This window comes from Terrapene carolina, unplaced genomic scaffold (genome assembly GCF_002925995.2).
Source record: "Terrapene carolina triunguis isolate 2854851 unplaced genomic scaffold, T_m_triunguis-2.0 Scaffold96, whole genome shotgun sequence".
Classification (NCBI taxonomy): domain Eukaryota; kingdom Metazoa; phylum Chordata; order Testudines; family Emydidae; genus Terrapene; species Terrapene triunguis.
In genome coordinates, this window is record NW_020664447.1 from 532,658 (window position 1) to 550,436 (window position 17,779).

The 17,779-nt window shown below is 39.3% G+C and overlaps 1 protein-coding gene across 2 annotated transcripts in view; it reads left to right on the plus strand.

The window, feature by feature from the left end:
* The window catches only part of PLEKHA7 (pleckstrin homology domain containing A7), a 306,972-nt gene that overhangs the window by 211,151 nt on the left and 78,042 nt on the right, over positions 1-17,779 (plus strand). For both annotated transcript variants that reach the window (XM_026651359.1, XM_026651360.1), the window contains 2 exons: positions 6,094-6,272; positions 14,254-14,742. In XM_026651359.1, coding sequence (XP_026507144.1) covers positions 6,094-6,272; positions 14,254-14,742 — 668 coding nt within the window. The remainder of the gene's footprint in view (positions 1-6,093; positions 6,273-14,253; positions 14,743-17,779) is intronic.

Consider the following 17,779-nt stretch of genomic DNA (forward strand, 5'->3'; position numbering starts at 1 on the left):
TTAACATATCTGGGAATACCCAGCAATAAATCGTACAGTTCAGGTCATTGTTCTTTCCTTAATTGTTTACACTTATCTGGAATCCAACTTGGTCCCAGTCCATTGCTGGGACACCACCACTCTCTCCTCAAATGAGGGCTAAGGAGGGCTGGAAAAGAGGGGGGGGGGTTGTTTTCCCACTGTACTGGACATTAGGAGCCCCAACTCCCCTTTTTCCAGCTTTCTTAGGGGATGCCATCCCTTAAATCCCCTTCCAATTCCTGTTTATCAGGGAACCATATCCCCTCTGTAATGAGTACCCGCACTGGACACCTGCCACCTACTAAGTTTGCCACATCTTGACCTGTCCTCCTTATGTACTTTGCCCTGACTTGCTGTGAGGAAAGCAAAAAAACCATGCCTCAGCCAATCTGGTGGTGAAGCAAAAATTCCTTCCAAGGAACTAGTACAATGTCTACAGCAGATGATGATAAAGCTCAGTCCTATTCTGATCTCATGAGTGAGAAGTTGCGTGCAACTGATTGGTAATTGATGAGAGTTCCTTCCCAAATGTACAGAGTATAAATACTTCCCCCTCCTCTGGTGCACATGGTAGGTCAGTGCTGCCACATTGTCCATCCACTTCCTATCACCTCCACCCCTTGGCTCTGCTAAAGTAAGTCCATCCCCTTTCCTCCTCCCTTGTAACCCAATTGCAGTGGGAACCTTAAAAGGAACTCTATCCCCTTTTTCTTGTTGGATGGAGAAAGACCCACCACATTCAGTTGTGGTGAGGACATTTGGTTAAAATCACAATAAGCTATTATACTAAGACTTTCAGTAATGATCTCTTCACCAAACTAAGGGGGAAAATATCTCCTGATGTCATGTAGGATTTTATTGCAAAGCTGATGTTATGCTATTACTGGAGAACTCATAAAATAAATCATGCACACATAGACTGCCGTGTATTATTTGTAAAAGATTATTTGTTGGGCTAGAATTGACTCTACTTTTATCTGATGTTTGAATGCAGGTTTAAAGCCAGGACCTGTGGCTTTCTTAACTCAGAACAAAGTTTATAGCAGGGGCAAGAATAGATTTCCTAGGATTTCTATAGTAGTGATAACGTGAGACTGTCTCAAATTCCACACCTACAGCATCACGTGTCAGCTTGTAGAATTTCAAGAGCACTTCCTTACCAGAATTCCATCACTCACTAGCCATTACATTTATCTAATCTGTTCAGTACCCTTAAATACACAGAGCATGGGTGAACATTATATGTCATAACTAAATGCTGCTAGAAATAGAAAACACAACAAGATTAATCCCAAAATAAAGATAGGACTTTTTTCACACTGAAGTCCTGAACAAGTGGAAAATGTATCCTGTCATATTTTAAACGTGGTCTGTCTTCTATTTAGATTAGTGCAAAATTCCAATTACAGTATAAGTATGAGTTTAGTTATTGGTCAGCTTCCATTTTAAACATTTATTTTCTGACAGATGTATTTAGTTTGTTGAGCTGGTCTTAGTATTAAACAGTTTAAAACACAGAGTATTGTCAAGTCATTAAAATCTTACTAAAAGCTGGAGAGTTCTCCCTGAGAAAAGATTACTTTTGATTGTTCTTGTGTGTGAAAAGCGTTTTCATAGGGAATGTTTTTTAAGTTTATCCAACTATAATACTAAAAAAATAGTTTAGGAATATATTCCTCCATTATACTAGATTGAGAAAGTGGGGGAGCCTTCCATCATTTCTTTGGCAAAGGGACAATTCTTTGTAAGCATGTATACAAGCATAGGTTCTGATCCTGCAGAATCATGTCCATGATTTGTTGCTTTAAGTCCAATATGGTGAAGATGAATAAGATGGAGTAGTAATAAAACTTCAATGAGAGATCACAAATTACATCAGCCCTACCAAGATACTCTACTTTTACATTGATACTACCATGTATGACTTCTATGACGGGGAGGATTCATCTCTTGAAGAAACGAGAGAGATCCCAATTTTTGCCTGTAAAATAGAGGCCATTGCAACACTGTTTCTGGGTATTTTAATGTCCTTTATTAGCGGAAATCAGGATTTACTATGTGGAGCTACTCTTCATTGCTGAGACCTGTTGGGATCTGGGCTGCCACCTTCATCAGTTGCTCGTAGTATCTTGCTGCTTCCTGAAGTTGGTGTTGACATACTTCACTCTTTATATATAAATCCATTAGCCAGATTTAAAGCACATGTGTTACCAGGGAGCCTTCCCTTCAAGCTCTCTGGTAGCTTATGTACCTTAAATCTGTCTAATGGATTTATTACCATGATGTAAACTGAAGAAATACTGCGCTCTGTATACCTGAAAGGGACTGTTTCAGACTTTAGAATGGAGGAAGAGGAGGGGGAAAAAAGTGGTCCCAGCTTCTAGATTTCCTGAAGAGTTGTTATATCTAATTCCTCTTCCCTCTCCACATAATGTTGATAATTTTTACAGGAAACTGATTCACTGTCTAGCTGAGGGATGAGATATTCCTTTAATTTTGGCTCATAAGTGTTCCATAAATTTGACACTTTTCAACCTAAGAGTAAGAGGAATTATTCTGCTGTATTTTCATAAGTCATTGTGATGCCTGACTTTCAGAGGAATGTGTAAAAAGTTGCTAACTTTCTCTGTGTAATTGTGACTTTCTCTTAATTTAGTATTTCTATCTATGAACTTAATGGTTCTAGACATTTAACATTAGTTATTACTTACTTTAATCAGTGTAGTTTTGTGTTAAAATATAGTCCTTGAAAACCTGAATCCTTTTACTATTTTAACTTCAACTTTTTTTGTCCTTGTCTTGTCCTTATTGGTATGCTCTTGGGGTTTGCTCTCCATTTCTCGTTCTGTGCCTTATGGGAGAGAGCCTGCCTTTTCCTCTGTCTGTCCAGAATAAGGCATCTGAATGCATGAATAGGTACCAATATTATTTTTCCCCCCGTTGTGTATGTGCATGTGTTATATTTCAGGCTTATTTAGTATGCTGTAGATATCCTTAATAACAATTGTTTAAAATAAAAAATAAGACTCTCAAAACTCTTCTGTGTCTGTTAGCAGTGACAGCCATCAGACACTAGCATAAGATTGTGGTTTTCTTTCTTGCGTGTTTGACGTGCTACTAATAGATATCTGGAATACGTTTGACTATTATTCTGACCAATTTTACATTCTCTTAACTCTTTTGAGAGTCATGGTTTGTTGATAATAGCACTACACCTTTATTCCTCATTCTCTGAGGCTATACATGTAATTTCTTCAGTCTTTGAAGGGAGAAAGTGCCATATACATATTGCTTGCTGCTTATACAGTTTGTTAGGCAAATAGTGTCCTGCACTCTCTTCCAGTTGCATGGTGAACATGGCTACCTTGAGAGAGAACGTAATAGAATTCTATGAGAGAAAAGACACACCACGTTAATCAGGATATACAGGTGAATGAAGACAGAGTTCAATTTAACCAGCAGGCTTCAGCTTTATTAACTTAACCCTCGGGAGTATGTCTCATCTCCTGTGACTCTCATGCACCAGGCATTTAAGTGTGTTCAGTCCAAGGTTGCATGGCTCCCACCCTACAACCTCATAACTTGGAGTAGACCCTCTTCAGCCTATCCTTAGGACTCAGCTCACTTCTGAATCCTCCCATCCTCCCCACTCCAAGGAGGGCAGGAGGTTATCAAAGAGGGTCCTCAATCTGCAAAGCCTTCAGCTCGCCCCTTCTCCCATAGTCACAAGGTCCACCAGTGAAATTCCAGGTCTCTTACTTCTGGGAGTTGGCCCTTTTGGCCTTTATCCACCCTGGACAGTGGCAGCAAGTTGCAATGAACTAAACATTCCTACAAATTACTAATATTAATTTCGAAGTCCTACTTCTTTTTAACAAAACTATACTTCCATTTTACTGTGAGGAAGGTGAAATAACCCAACAGGCCTCTGCCAGACTTGCACAATGGGAAAAATTTGTTCTTGATCCCAAAATAGGTGAGTGGTCAGACTCTGCATCCAAGACCACAGCTACTATACTACAATTATAAGGAGGGAGGATAGGCAACTGAGGTGCCCCCAAAAACCTCAGTAGAGGTTTAAATTAATGGTGAAGTTAGGGGGATGTGAGAGGCCAGTCAGCTTCCCTCTTTGCACCACCCTCTCTCCCATCCTCCCCTCCCCCTGGCTGGCCAATAAGACGTGGAAGGCCTTGGAATCCCAGGCATGTGCTGTCCCCCTTCTTTCTAAGCTGTCCTGTTTAATACACTGCTGGTCCGATCAACCTTCCTGCCTAGTGAGATGGGAGGTGGCAGCCAAAAGACTTGCACTAGAACAAAATATATGATAGAGCTGTCTTAAAGGAAATAAGAGGGCTCCCTTGTAGCGGTCATGTAGGAGAGTGAAAGACCATGTTCAAATGTTTGCAGCCCTTCTGGGAAAAAAAGAAGGGAGGGAGCAAGTTGTCTACAAAACATGAAATGCTGAAATAGTGGGAAAACCCCCTTATTCTAGAATAAGTTTGCACATGATTGAAGTGAGAGTCTGATGTTAACACTAACTCAGCAATTTTAGAGTATATAACAGATCATATAGCTTCACACAAGATCAAACATATTGTGTTCTGTCAAAATTGTTTGTATTTCTAAAGCCAAGTATGATGGTAGGGTATTTTTCAGTGTAGAATAACAAGTGGGAAAAGACTCCATCAAAACAGAAGTCCAGCTATAAGAGTTATATGTGGAATGTAGCTTATAAAATAAAAGGCATGCTTGTTTTACACATGTATATGTGAATGAAAAATTCACTTGGTTAAAAAATGCTTTTGTGTAGTTAGTATTTGTGTGTGTTGATACTAGCTGTAGTTTGTCCAAAAACTGTGAACAGTTAAATTACTAATGTGCTCAAAATATTGATTTCATGAGCCTACAAGATAAATGGAGTTTTATAGTCAGTTCCAGTGCTTGGTAATGCAACAAAAAAGAGGGAGATTCATTGATTCTGTCATTAAATAAATATAACCAAATAAAACCAAAGCTTCTCAAGCTAAAATAGAGGATTTTTGAAGTACTAACTAGTAGAGAGAACTTGAAAATTGCTGACCTCACTTACGATTCTGTGAATGGCTGTCAGTTGCTGTTAATTCTGTTAACAGTAGCAGATGAGTTCTGATTGTCTACTTTTGAAGTGCATTTATAATGTAACACACAGGAAATATTGTAGCTTGTTTCAGGAAGGAGCATCTGATGAGACTTGCTTAGTAATTTAGGTACCATGTCTTTTTATGGAACTGTGGGTAAGATCTGACTAAACATAACTAGACTAGAATAATGAAAACACACATTTGATATAAAATTATGTACATAAGAACAATAGAAATGTCAGTGTTGAAGTTCAATACTTAGCTGCTAGCAGCTTGATGTATCTAAATATCTCAAATAGTTTTGGTTTTGAGATGGCACATGGAAGCTTTTTGTATGCAATAACATTTGAAATACAATACCATGTGCTTTAATAATTCAATAAATGTTGCTAACTTTATTATCAAGTGTAGTGTTTTTTGTAGCTAATTTAGTGTTTTTTGTTTAAGTATATTGTTTAACCTAAAGGTCTTAACATGCAATACAATTATTCCTAAAATGCTAGTTTAAAAAACATGTATGATAAGATTTGTATTGTGTTTCTTCTAAACAGATTGCTTCATGATATGATCTAGGAAAATTGGCTCACTTAAGCAATTCTTGCTAAAAGATCCATTAGTTTGTTTTGTATTGTGTTCACCGCAAATAAAATGCATCAAGTAAGATAGGAGTAAAATGAAAAACTCCAATTATTGGTATGAAATGCTGCAATTTTTTTTTAATGATATGAAAAAGAGGGAAAGGAACTACACAAATAAAATTGCAAAGTGACATTAAAACTCAACATTTGTCACACTGCAGTGGTTATATTAGTGTGATATCTTCTATTTTTTATACAGGAGGATACTGTGAGAACTCTTAACTTTTTTTTAAGGTAACCACTCAAGTTATAATAAATTTTTAGGCTCGGAATAATAGTTTTGTCTAATTTGTCTTTGCTTTTTGCTTTTCCAGGCTGTCCACACAGGGATGAGGGCATACATTTATAATAAGAGTTCTGTTATTGGCTGTCAGGGAGAGCATTCAGGAATGCGCACATACTACTTCAGTGCAGATACCCTAGAGGATATGAATGACTGGATCCGTGCCATGAATCAAGCTACTCTGATGCAAACACGTTCATCACTGAAGAGGCAAGTTTAATATGTTACTAACTTGCAGCTAAAAACTTATTTCAAAAATCAAGAGCAGTGAGTTAAAATATATTTTTAGAAGCAAGAGAATACTCTTTTCATTTTAACGTTTTAAATCAGTGAATAAGATGTATACAATTCATTCTGATTTTAAAGAAATTTGTGGGGGGGGTTTTATAGCCGTCCTACATTAGTATACTTAGATGCTAATGAATCAACAAGCTAGGAAGCACAAAGTAAAGTTCAAAATTGTTTTGACAGCATCAGTGGTGCTGGTACACAAAGAAAGTACTAGGGCTTGTCCACATGAAGACTTAGTATGCAGCAAGCCAGGGTGTGAATGAAATTACAGCTCACTAGCCTGTTGCGCACTAAGTCACTCTGTGGACCCTCCTACTGGATTCTAAAAGATCCGTAGAGTGCAGTATGTCACAGCACACTATGGAACTTTTAGTACACTGTAGCAGGGTCCACAGTGACTTACTGTGCAACAGGCTAGTGCGCTATAGATTTATTCACACCCTGGCTTGCTGCGCACTAAGTCTCTGGACAATGAAATGAAGCAAGTTTAAAAAGAAAAAAAATAGGGCAAAAAAAAACTTTTGGAGAGGAGTGGAATAGGGATACTGTTTTCAAATTTCTAAGAGGGGTATTCTAAAGAGTAGAGAGTAAAAACCAAACTATAAGAAAAGGACAAATATACTTATCAACTTTAATTATCCATGTTTTTCAGTTATGGAATAAAAGTGTGTAGATACATCTTGGAAACTAGTATTAGTTAACATCTTGACTTACTGTATTTTCTAACACTGCGTTTTGTAACATTTTGGGGGCGGGATATGCTCTATGTTACATAACTAGCACAGTGGAGTCCTGGTCTGTGATTGGAGCTCCTAGGCACTACTTTTTCTAAAGCTCATTTCTGAAGTGCTGAAATTCTGAAGTCCATGAAAAAGCAATCATGGAGCAGTAAATTTCAAAAGGGGCTGGGATGAGGAGCTAGCAGTTGAAAATGCTCTCAGAGACCAGAAAAATTCTGTTTTGGCTCAGACAGGACATAAATAGACAAAAAGTAAGAGAGACTCCATTTTTAAGACCACCCCCTATGATGATGGATAAGAAGAGACTATGAACTCTACAATAGTAATCAATTTTTAAGATTATCTGTTTAGTTATATATGTTTATTTCAGGTAAAAGATAATAAAGAAAAAAACGTATTAACTGTTGAGTTGCTGATATGACACAAAGGGGGGGGCGATAGTTAAAGATGAATTGTTCTTACAGCTAGTCGCCAAACGGGACAAACCGAGAGGCAAGAGCAGTTTGTCCTTGAGAGGCAAACTTTGAAAACCCATCACAGAAATAAAAAATTGATAGTCTGAGTGTAATAGCAAAATGCAGTCAGCAACAAAATACTGTTAATGTTGGCTCAGTATATGATGTGTAGGTCATTGTTACAGCTTATTCAAACGTTAATTGATATTAATCAGCTTTCACTCCCTTCTTCTGTTTCATGTATACTCATTACGTATTACATAAAATTAGTGGGACCTGAGAACACTCAGCCTTGATCTATCTCATCCTTGCTACCAGAGTGCAGCTTTGATGGGTCTGGAGGGAACGGGGACACCTCCTGCCTTCACATTCTTTCCCCTACACTCCCTGCCATTGGACAGTGGAGCGTTGCGGGGTTGGCTGATTGGCTCTTACCTGCTGGGATAGGTAGAATGGGGTAGTTTCTCTTTCCCTTTACTGCTGGTAGTAGCCAGTTTGAGTTCTTTTGCTTTCTGCTGATGACTCATCAGTTTGACTGTGTTCGAGACCTGCCATTACCCACCCATATCTAATGAGCTTGATCTCTTTTGATAGGGGGCTAGGTTAATGGCCATACTTTGTTTGGGGTCTGAAAGGGATTTTTCCCATATGGCAAAATTGGCAAACTGCTGAGTGGATTTTTTCACCTTCCCTCCAGCATCTAGGAGGTCGAGTTTGCGGGCTTTCAATTTCATTGTTGCAACTTTAGCAGGTTCCAGTGCAGTTGGTTGGTTAAAAAGGGTTTGACGTGAGGTTCCTGTAACACAATGGGATGCTTGTGCATGGCCCATAGCACAACGTTGTTCAGTGAGGGGGTATGTCTCCATGTCTGTTCAGTGTGTGACTCCCTTCATTTTATTTCTCCTACCTCCTACATAGAGGAAGGGATCTCAAAGGATCCAGCCAGGATCTCAAGGCCTTTTTAAAACATATTATGATGTATGTGTCTCATTGTTTCACAGCATGAGGGAAGGTGTGGTACACAATGGCAGGCAGAGGGCAATTCTCAGACTGGGAGAGAGGGACTTGTATAAAGGAGTGTGATGCCTGGATTTGCTTCTTCAGCAAACCCTGACCTGCCTGTCTCCCAGGAACCGCAAATCTTGCCTTCTCTTTGGCACATCACCCTCATTTTCTTGACACCACCTCCTGCCCCGAGTGGCCTAGGTAAAGTTCTAGGACTATAGAATTAGGGTCTTGGATACACACAGAAGTTTCAGTGTCTTAACTAAAATCAGTTTTTAAATTGATTTAGCTAAATTGGTGCAGCCCTCTATTGACCACTCGTTAACTTGATTATATCTATGTAAATCATGTGTAAACAGATTTGCATATCCACATAAAGGTTTGCACTACTTTAGCTAAATGGATTTAAAAACTGATTTTGTTGAACCACTGCATCTTTTGTGTGGAAACAAATAATCCTCGGTTTAGCTAGTTGACAGAAATTCAGATTCACATTTGAATTTTTCAAAGAGGGATCTCAAAACTCTACTTAAAGTGGTAATCAAAATTAGTGAAGAGTTAATGACAAGTTCAGATACAGATGTAAATGCATAGAAATGCAGGTGATAACTATTTTTTTCTGAAAGATTTTGGCCCACTTCACTAGTAAGCATCCTACACAATTTCAGAAACATTTGTGCCAGTCTTTTAAGTTTTATAAAGTGTAGAACAAAGGAACATGTAATAGACAGGAGATATCTTCTAGCCTGCTGAAGACTTCCCTATCTAACCTGGGATTGGTGAGTGAGGGGAGGACTAAATCAAACAATAACTGTTTGTCTTCAGCTGCTTCCAGTTTTTCCCTGTTCTTACAATTGACTTAGTACTACTTTTCTACATTTTGACTTTGGCAATGTATTCCTTTTCTTACACCTATTCTGAAAAGAGAACTCTTTTTATACTGAGGGCTTATCCTGTTTTTAATCCTTAGGCTCTGAAGATTAAAATTTCACAGTGCAGTTTCCCAGAAGTACTGCGCCTAGTGCTTGCTTTTGGCAAAACTCTCAAACAATAAACAACGGATAACCTTCAAATTCCAGAACCCTTGTGTTTTCCAGTTAATTATTGTCAGAAGCAGTTTTAACTATGTCCATACCTGTAGTCTGTAATGAGATTACTTTTCTTTTTCTAGGTATAAATAACAGATCTACCAGTAACTAATCTTTTTGCTCTGGAATCTAGCTCCAAAACTGTGATTTTGGTTTTGGCTGCATGCTGATGCCCATTATGTACCGTATATACTCGTTCATAAGCCGAATAATTTTGGTAAAAAAGTGACGCATCAAAGAGTGGGGGTCGGCTTATAAACAGGTCTACACCAAAATTTGATTATTTTGAACTCTATTGAATCATTGAATTGAATATCTAATACATTGTCATTTTGTTTACCTGGAGCGTCTGCAGGCATGGAGCCCCTCAGCTCTCTATGGCCGCGGTTCGCCGTTCTCAGCCAATGGGAGCTGTGGGAAGTGGTGCGCCACTTCCCGCAGCTCCCATTGGCTGGGAACGGCAAACCACGGGCACTGGGAGCTGAGGGGCTCCATGCCTGTGAACTCTCCAGGTAAACAAAATGTTCCGACCCGCCAGCGGCTTGCCCTGATGGGCTGGGAGCCAAAGTTTGCCAACCCCTGAAATATAGGGTCGGCTTATGAAAGGGTCATACAGTTTTTGCTATTTTTACCTAACCATCTTGGGGGGTCTAATGAACGGGCTAATGAACAAGTCTATACGGTATGTTCTTTATAAGTTATGGCTAGGAACAATTGAAAGGAAAAATCTCAGGGAGTCCTGCAAATTTTACATACTGATTCCATTTTTTCACCCATATTTAACATTGAATTGTGAAGGAAAAAACAGAGAGTGAAGGTAGAATAACATTTGTTTGAAGGAATTAATATTCAAAAGATGTGTACTTACATAACTGTCTGAAAAGCAATTTGAAAACATAAGAAAAGGAGCATCTTTATTTGAACCTGTGACGGGATGTACCAGGCCCAGAGGCTCCTTTCTGGAGGCCTCAGGGTCTAGGCACACCCATCCCAGGAAAGGAGCAGTGGAGCTAAGTCCTCCGAGCAGCCTAGAGAGACTGCTCAGGAAGCAGCCAATCAGAGAGGCTTCAGGGAGCAGCTAATCGGAGCCCAGAATGGCCATATAAAAAGGAGCTGCAGTGCCAGAGACAGGCAGTTCCTGGCTGGAGCTAGAGGAAGGAAATTGGTGCTCCTGGCTGGCCAAAGGGAAGTGCAGCACCATAGACAGCTCAGTACTGGCAGGGTCCAGGGGAGTGAGAAAGAGCTCCAGGGTGGCTGCTGGGCCTGAGCACAGAAGAGCCTTGTGCTAAGAGTGAAGCATCGGTGAAAGCTGGGGCTGTGGGGAAGTGGCCCAAGGAATTGAAGGTAGTTTTGTTAAAGGGACAAAGTGTCATGAGAATCCCTGGGCTGGGACCTGGAGTACTGGGTAGGCCTGAGTCTCCTCCCTACCCCAAAGGTCACTGGGGAAGCGGCCTACAATCGGACAGCGATAAATCCCCGGAAGGAGAACTGAACAGTTAAGCAGCCCAGCTGGTGAGTGTCTACACAGAGAGTTTTAGCCCCCAGCCCCGCGAACCCGAATCAGGTGATTCGGGCCAGCCGCGGCTGTGCTGCTGGTCTTTTATCCCTGTGTAACCATGCACTATAAATCTAAACAAAAATTGGTGGGGAAAATCCCAAGAAAGTTAGTAGCATGTAAATTATGACCATGCACAAGACTGAAAATGTGACTGAGAGTTAGTAGTAACTGCTGAAGATGAAAATGCAGACATTTTTATCAGAAAGGTACTCATATCCCTAACTCCAGTTGCTTTAGATGGTGCTCTTTCAGTTAGCAATGATTATTTAATATTGTTTGTATTGGATGAGGTAGAATCTTTCATCATTCATTCCTGTTTTCAGCTTACTTAGACTATGGTTGGAGAGCTGTGTATTTATTTAAACTGTCAGTCTTTATTCTTGAAACACATGGGGCTGGTCTTTTGGGGTGAAGACAACAGTGTGAGGAGAAAGATAGGGACTTCAAGTGGGAAGAAGAGAGGTGGGAGCTTGGAGAAGGGTGGCAGTATCGAGATTTATTTGATGGGGTAGGAGTTTGTAGGACAGAATTAATTTATTCATAAGTGGGACAGATTTATTTATAGGTGCAAAATTGATTTATTTATAGGGAATAAAGATGTGCTAGTGGAAACTTAGTATGGTTTTAGTCCTCAGGCAATTAGACATAAGGGCATTTTTCAGGCTCTCTTCTTCCTCATCCTATAATGATGGGGAGAGCTGTACTTTGTGAATAGTGGAGACACCAGCGCCCAGGCTCTGTCCAGACATTTGGAGCTGCTTGCTTGCCTGCTTTCCTTGTTTTGACATGGATACAGGAGAAGTGGGGGTACTTTGTGTGTGAGGGGGGGAGTGATTCAGGGTCCCTTCCTCTTTAGGCTGTCTTTACTAAGAAAAATGTGTGCTCTTAACACGAGCTAGCTAACTCAAACAATTCTAGTGAAGACAAGGCAGTTTGTAGGTTTTGCCCAAGTTGACTGGGTGTAGGCTCTCCCAAAGTCTCTTGAACCTGCTAACTTGTGTGAACACTACACACTGCTTTGTCTTCACTAGGATTTTACCTTGAGTTAAAAAAACAACACTTTTTTCCCCTAGAGAATACAAAGCCTAGGTATTTTACCATCTTGTTTCTTCCCCTGCTTCAGTAGCTGTGCCTGGATGATTGCCCTTTAAGCTATTTCAGGACTCTGAAGTGATCATGCTGCCTGCATGCTGCCTATTTCCTGTCTTTACCTCTGGACCTTCCGTCCGTCCTCCGTTCTTTCCTGTATACCTGCCCTTGCAATTTGAATCGTATAATTACATGGGAGGGTGGCTCAATTGAATTGATCCTCCTGGACCTCCGAATACACTTGAACCAAACTGGCTGCCATGATGAGGCCCCTCAAAAAAAAAAAATTTTTTTTTGAGAATTGTCTCTTTAAAAAATAGAGATGGGTGAAAAAAATTGATATTCAAAAATTTTCAACGAAAAAAGGGACAAACCTTATGCAAAAAATGTGTCCTTATTTTTGACTAGCTCTATACGTGTTTAGAATCTTGGCAGCTAAGGGCTTGTGCAGAACTACAGAATTGCCCAGTTCTTGAATGGAATTTGTTCACACAATGGCACTTCAGCAGTGTAGACTCTGTCTGGCCCTTAAAAGGAAAGTGAAAATATAGCTTTAGTCTCTTGAAGATGGGAATGTCACGGTGACACTGGATAGTCTGGTTTAGGATCTCTGTGTCCCAAAATCTTTTAATCGATATAGCGTTTAAAAAAACAGGTGAATATCTGTGCACTGCCAGTTTAAAAATATATCAGCCAAAGTCTGACAGATTTAAGAAACAGAGACTCCAAGAAAAGGCTTCACAGCTAGCAGGGGCAGCTCTATGTATTTTGCCGCCCCAAGCATGGCAGTCAGGCGGCTTTTGGCGGCGCGCCTGCGGGAGGTCCGCTGGTCCCGCGGCTTCGGTGGCATGCCTGCGGGAGGTCCGCTGGTCCCGCGGCTTCGGCGTACCCACTGTCGAATTGCCGCCAAAGTCGCGGGACCGGTGGACCTCCCGCAGGCATGCTACCGAAGGCTCCCTGACAGCTGCCGCCACAGTGACCGGCAGGCCGCCCCCTGCAGCTTGCCGCCTCAGGCACGCACGTGGTGCGCTGGTGCCTGGAGCTGCCCCTGACAGCTAGGCTATGTACTTTGATGCTTTACAGATGCTGATACCAAAAACTGACTATCAGGTCATATGGTTTCAGAGAAGATGTAGTGCTACTTAGAGATCAGTGACATCTTAATAAACTGCCAAAAAGGATTAAATGAGGAAAGTTACAGATGAAGTGGGCTAGCTATCAAAAATAATATAAACCAACAATAGTACCTAACACTTCCAATTATCAAATAATCTCAAAAGATATTCTGCCTTGGGTTTTGGCAAGGTTTAGAAAAAAGGAAAATACCTAAAATAAAGTACTTAAAATAACATATTTAACAATTTTATCTGTGATAGTCTTGTTAAAATTTAGCCACCAAATTGACAAAGGGTTAGAATGATTTCTCTTGCTTCTGATGGGACTTCATCTCTCTCTGGATATTGCTATATCATCCTTATCAGAAAAGCCTTATTCTTGGAGCTTATAAAAATACTTCTAAGAGAATGTTTTCCCCTTTTGAAATGGAGAAGCTTATACCACATGGCAGGTGTTTTCCTCTCCTGGGAATTTGTTTTTAAGTCTACTTCTTCCCTCCCAACCCCTGTAACACACAATTTTACATTTACAGAAGTTGAACACTATGCTGTGCTATCAGTATTTTCAGTTTATTTTTCAATAACTAAGTATAACTGTTTCTAGCAAAGTGCAGCTGAAAATAAGTTTCTTTGGTGCTTCCTTAGTAATGGTTTGTATAAATGGGGGAACAAAGGATTCTCACCGAGTCCTATCTGCAGTCACACACCCCTGGTGCATCAGGTTATCATCAGCTGTAGAGGCTATTTTTGTGGGCTTCCCTTTCTTAAAATCTTAGCAAATCTACACTGACTTTTCTTTTAAGATTTCACACTAAAGTGGTGTTCACATAAGCACATATTTTCATTGCAGAGAAACAGAAAAAGCGGATCAGCAAGCTGTTCCCCAAGCTAACCATGTGGATTCCTGCAAAGAGCGTGCAAAGGTGGATACTGCTGATATAAAAGAAAGTTATCAAAAAGCAACTGAAACCTTTGGATACGATAGGCATGAAGAGATAAGAAAAGAAAGAGAAGATGAGGAACGTTATGTCTTCAGAAAAGAAATTCTGGAAGCTAAGAGGGGAAAATCTAAGCATCCATTAACATCAGGAGAAGTTGATCAGTTTCCAGATTTAACAAGTGCATCTCGGCCCCAAGTAGCTCAGCCTCAGCCAGTTGAGAAGAATGGGACGTTTCCTAGTTCATTAAACATGAGTGTTGGCCCAGTGGAGCAGAATGGTACCAGTTTGTATAAAAGAGGGTTTGTTCCCAGAGCAAATCCGGATAAACAGATGCAAAGGAAAAACAACATGACTCAAGTGGAGCATTGGGTAAAAGTCCAAAAAGGAGACACACAAAGGTTAGTAACAAGCCAGTCTTTAAATAGTTAATTGTGGTGTTCTCAAAATAAAGGAAAACAAATGTCAGATAACTTGTTTTATACCAAGCAGAATGCTACCATATTAAGATAGTATGCAGTGATTACTATTAATTTTCTCATCCATCCAGTGCAGAATAACACTTTTAAAATATGTACTTTGAATTTTGGAAAAGTCAGTATGATACTGATGAAAACATTTCCTTAAATGTGTTCACATTTTGATTGTCAACTGAAAAGATGAGCTATTGGTATATGTTTATATTCTCTTTGAACATATTGGATGTTTTCTTAAAAATTTTGACCTGAATTTATTCAAAATTTAAGAGCCAATATGAAAAGACTAACTCTTAAAGTCCTCTTTTATTCATGGACAAAATAGATTACAAGTTTAACCTGTTTTCCACTTAAAAACAAGAGAGAGAGAAATTTTAATCTTTTTCCCCTTGTTTGTTTTCCCCCACAATACTTGTATATGGGTCATGTTGGTATGTAACACATACATGAAATGCAGTGTAACTGGATTCTTCAGTATTTTGGATGCACAATATGTCTAACGAAGCAGCACTAAAATGTCGCTGTGGCATACAAGATGCATCTTGTTCCTTTTTAGTCTGAAATTTACATGAAAGCCAGGGCGTATAGGCAGATGGAATGCTTAATGTTTGTATTATCTGTAACTTACCAATATTTTCATCTGTTTATTTTTCTTCAAGGTGGGTGTGCACATATGTATTTCTCTGGTCTCTCTCTTTCTGGAAAGTGATGGTCTGATAAGTAATAGGTATCTGCTTTTACTGATCCTGCAAGTTACTCCATGTGGAGTCCCAGTAAAGTTAGTTGGGGGCTATATGGTCACACAAGTCCTCCCACATGGAGTTAACTTTTTAGGATCAGAGCCTTAGATATTAAAGGAAACTTATGAAATTGAGATGAAATGGTAATATTGAATGAATAGGAGAAAATCGAATGTGTGACCTATGGGTGGGGAGGACTCAAATTGTGATTTTTTTTAAAAAAAATTAAATACATATTAAAATTGTTCATATTTCTCTGCTGGAGTTCCAGTAAGAGACTTCAATTAATTAATAATGCAAACTATGTGAAATTCCAGTTTTCTGCTCCTCTCATTTCCTCTTCTGTCAACTCACGTCCCCTCAAAAGAAACCAAAAAACAAAATAACCCCATCAGAGGCCTGTATGCTGCCTTAATCTAATATTTTCAATAATTTTTAATTCTTTTATCATTCTGTTTTATTTGCCTATTTATTTGTTTGGGTGGATACTGTTAAAGGGGAAATTATGTCTTTAGTATTTTTTTCCAAACATGCACTGTTGCTAATGTATGCTATATAAATACAATGTACTATCTTCTTTTGGTGTTCTATACTAGCCACACAAACATACAAAAAATTAAAAACATTATAATTATGATTAAAAATTAACAGAACAGTTTAAAATCTATCAGTGTTATAGGAAAGCCACTGAAAACATTCCCTTCCCTCCTCTCCCCCCCCCAAAAAAAAAAGAAAAAGAAAAAGAAATTGTGGGTAATGGTCAGACTTGATTAGTACCTAACTAGGAGGCATTAGGAAAATTAACAGATTTCACTTTTCCCTCTGAGTCAATATTATGCAAATTTCCCAGCCTGGTGCTAGGGACGTTGCAATTACAGATACCATCTTTTGAATGAGACATAAAACGACCGGGCGTATTGTTACCATAAAGCTTTCTATGAAACTTTTGCTAGTGGGATGTGATGAAGAGTGTTATAGAAATTTAAGGTAATAATATTAACTTTGAGAGATGGCCAGTGTAATTCACTTTTTATTTTAATTTGTTGGATTTGACCATGAACAACCCACTTAGTTTTATGGTGCTTCACAGTTCATGGATTATGCTGTCATTCAGTAAATTATAATAATAAGTCTGCAGTATATGATTTGCAGAATGCACTATTTTGGGGCAATAAATCTGATGCCTATTTCTTAAATGTATATACCCATCATTTTAAAAAGTAATATTTATAAACATTAGTTTTTTATTTTAAATTTTAAAAACCTCATAATTGCTGATGCATGAAATACATATGAAGTTGCTTCCTGGCTCAACTCAACAAACCAAGACCCTGATCCTGCAATGTGATGCATGCTAGTGAACTTCATGTGTCTACACAGAGACCTATTTATATCACTGAGACTCTGTGTGGGCTCTAGGGGTCCATTTGCATAATTATTGTAGGCTCAGGATCAACACTTTAATATCTGGAAGGTGGCATAAGACCTTTTTAAAAAGGTACTCTTCCTCCCATTTCATATAGTGCCCATAGCTGGTTCTATGGCATTGATAAGCTCTGGCTCTCAGTAACACACCCTTGTAAAGTAAGACATCCAAAAAGATTATGCAGGTTGAAAATGACTGAGGTAGAAAGTTTTAAAAGATGTTCCCAGGAGGTTAGTGATTTTTCTTTTAAGCAATTCCAAGTGAGGGGCGCCCACATCCTGTAGTCATTCAGAGGTGATGCTCCAGCCTTCAGTCTGAAGACTTCAATGCACCGGCAGACATGGTGAATACTGAACTTTAGAAGAATCTGGTCTTTGGGGGTTTTTTTTTTTTTTTTTAATTCTTTTATGAGTCAAACCCAAGCTAAACCTGTTTAGTACTTTCCTATTAAACACGCTCATGCTGAGCAATATCCTCCCCTTTCAAATATAGCAAGAAATAATTCCTGTTGCAGAGAACTTTTCCTATTCTTGGCTCTTTTCAGTAAGAGCCATACTTTTCTTGTTCAAGAGCTTCTATGCGTTTCCACTTGTGAGATTTCGCTCCCCTGGTATCAAGCTGTAGAACTGCCTTGAACAACTGTCTCTGTTGAGCGGATTTCATACGCATTCTCACACAAGGGTGAGGGTCATCACCCTACTTTATATAAGGGTGTACACACCCCCACCTGCCTCACTTTTTTTTGCTGCCGCTTTAGAAAGTGAACAGAATTTGCTTTGTGTCCTTACGATTAGAC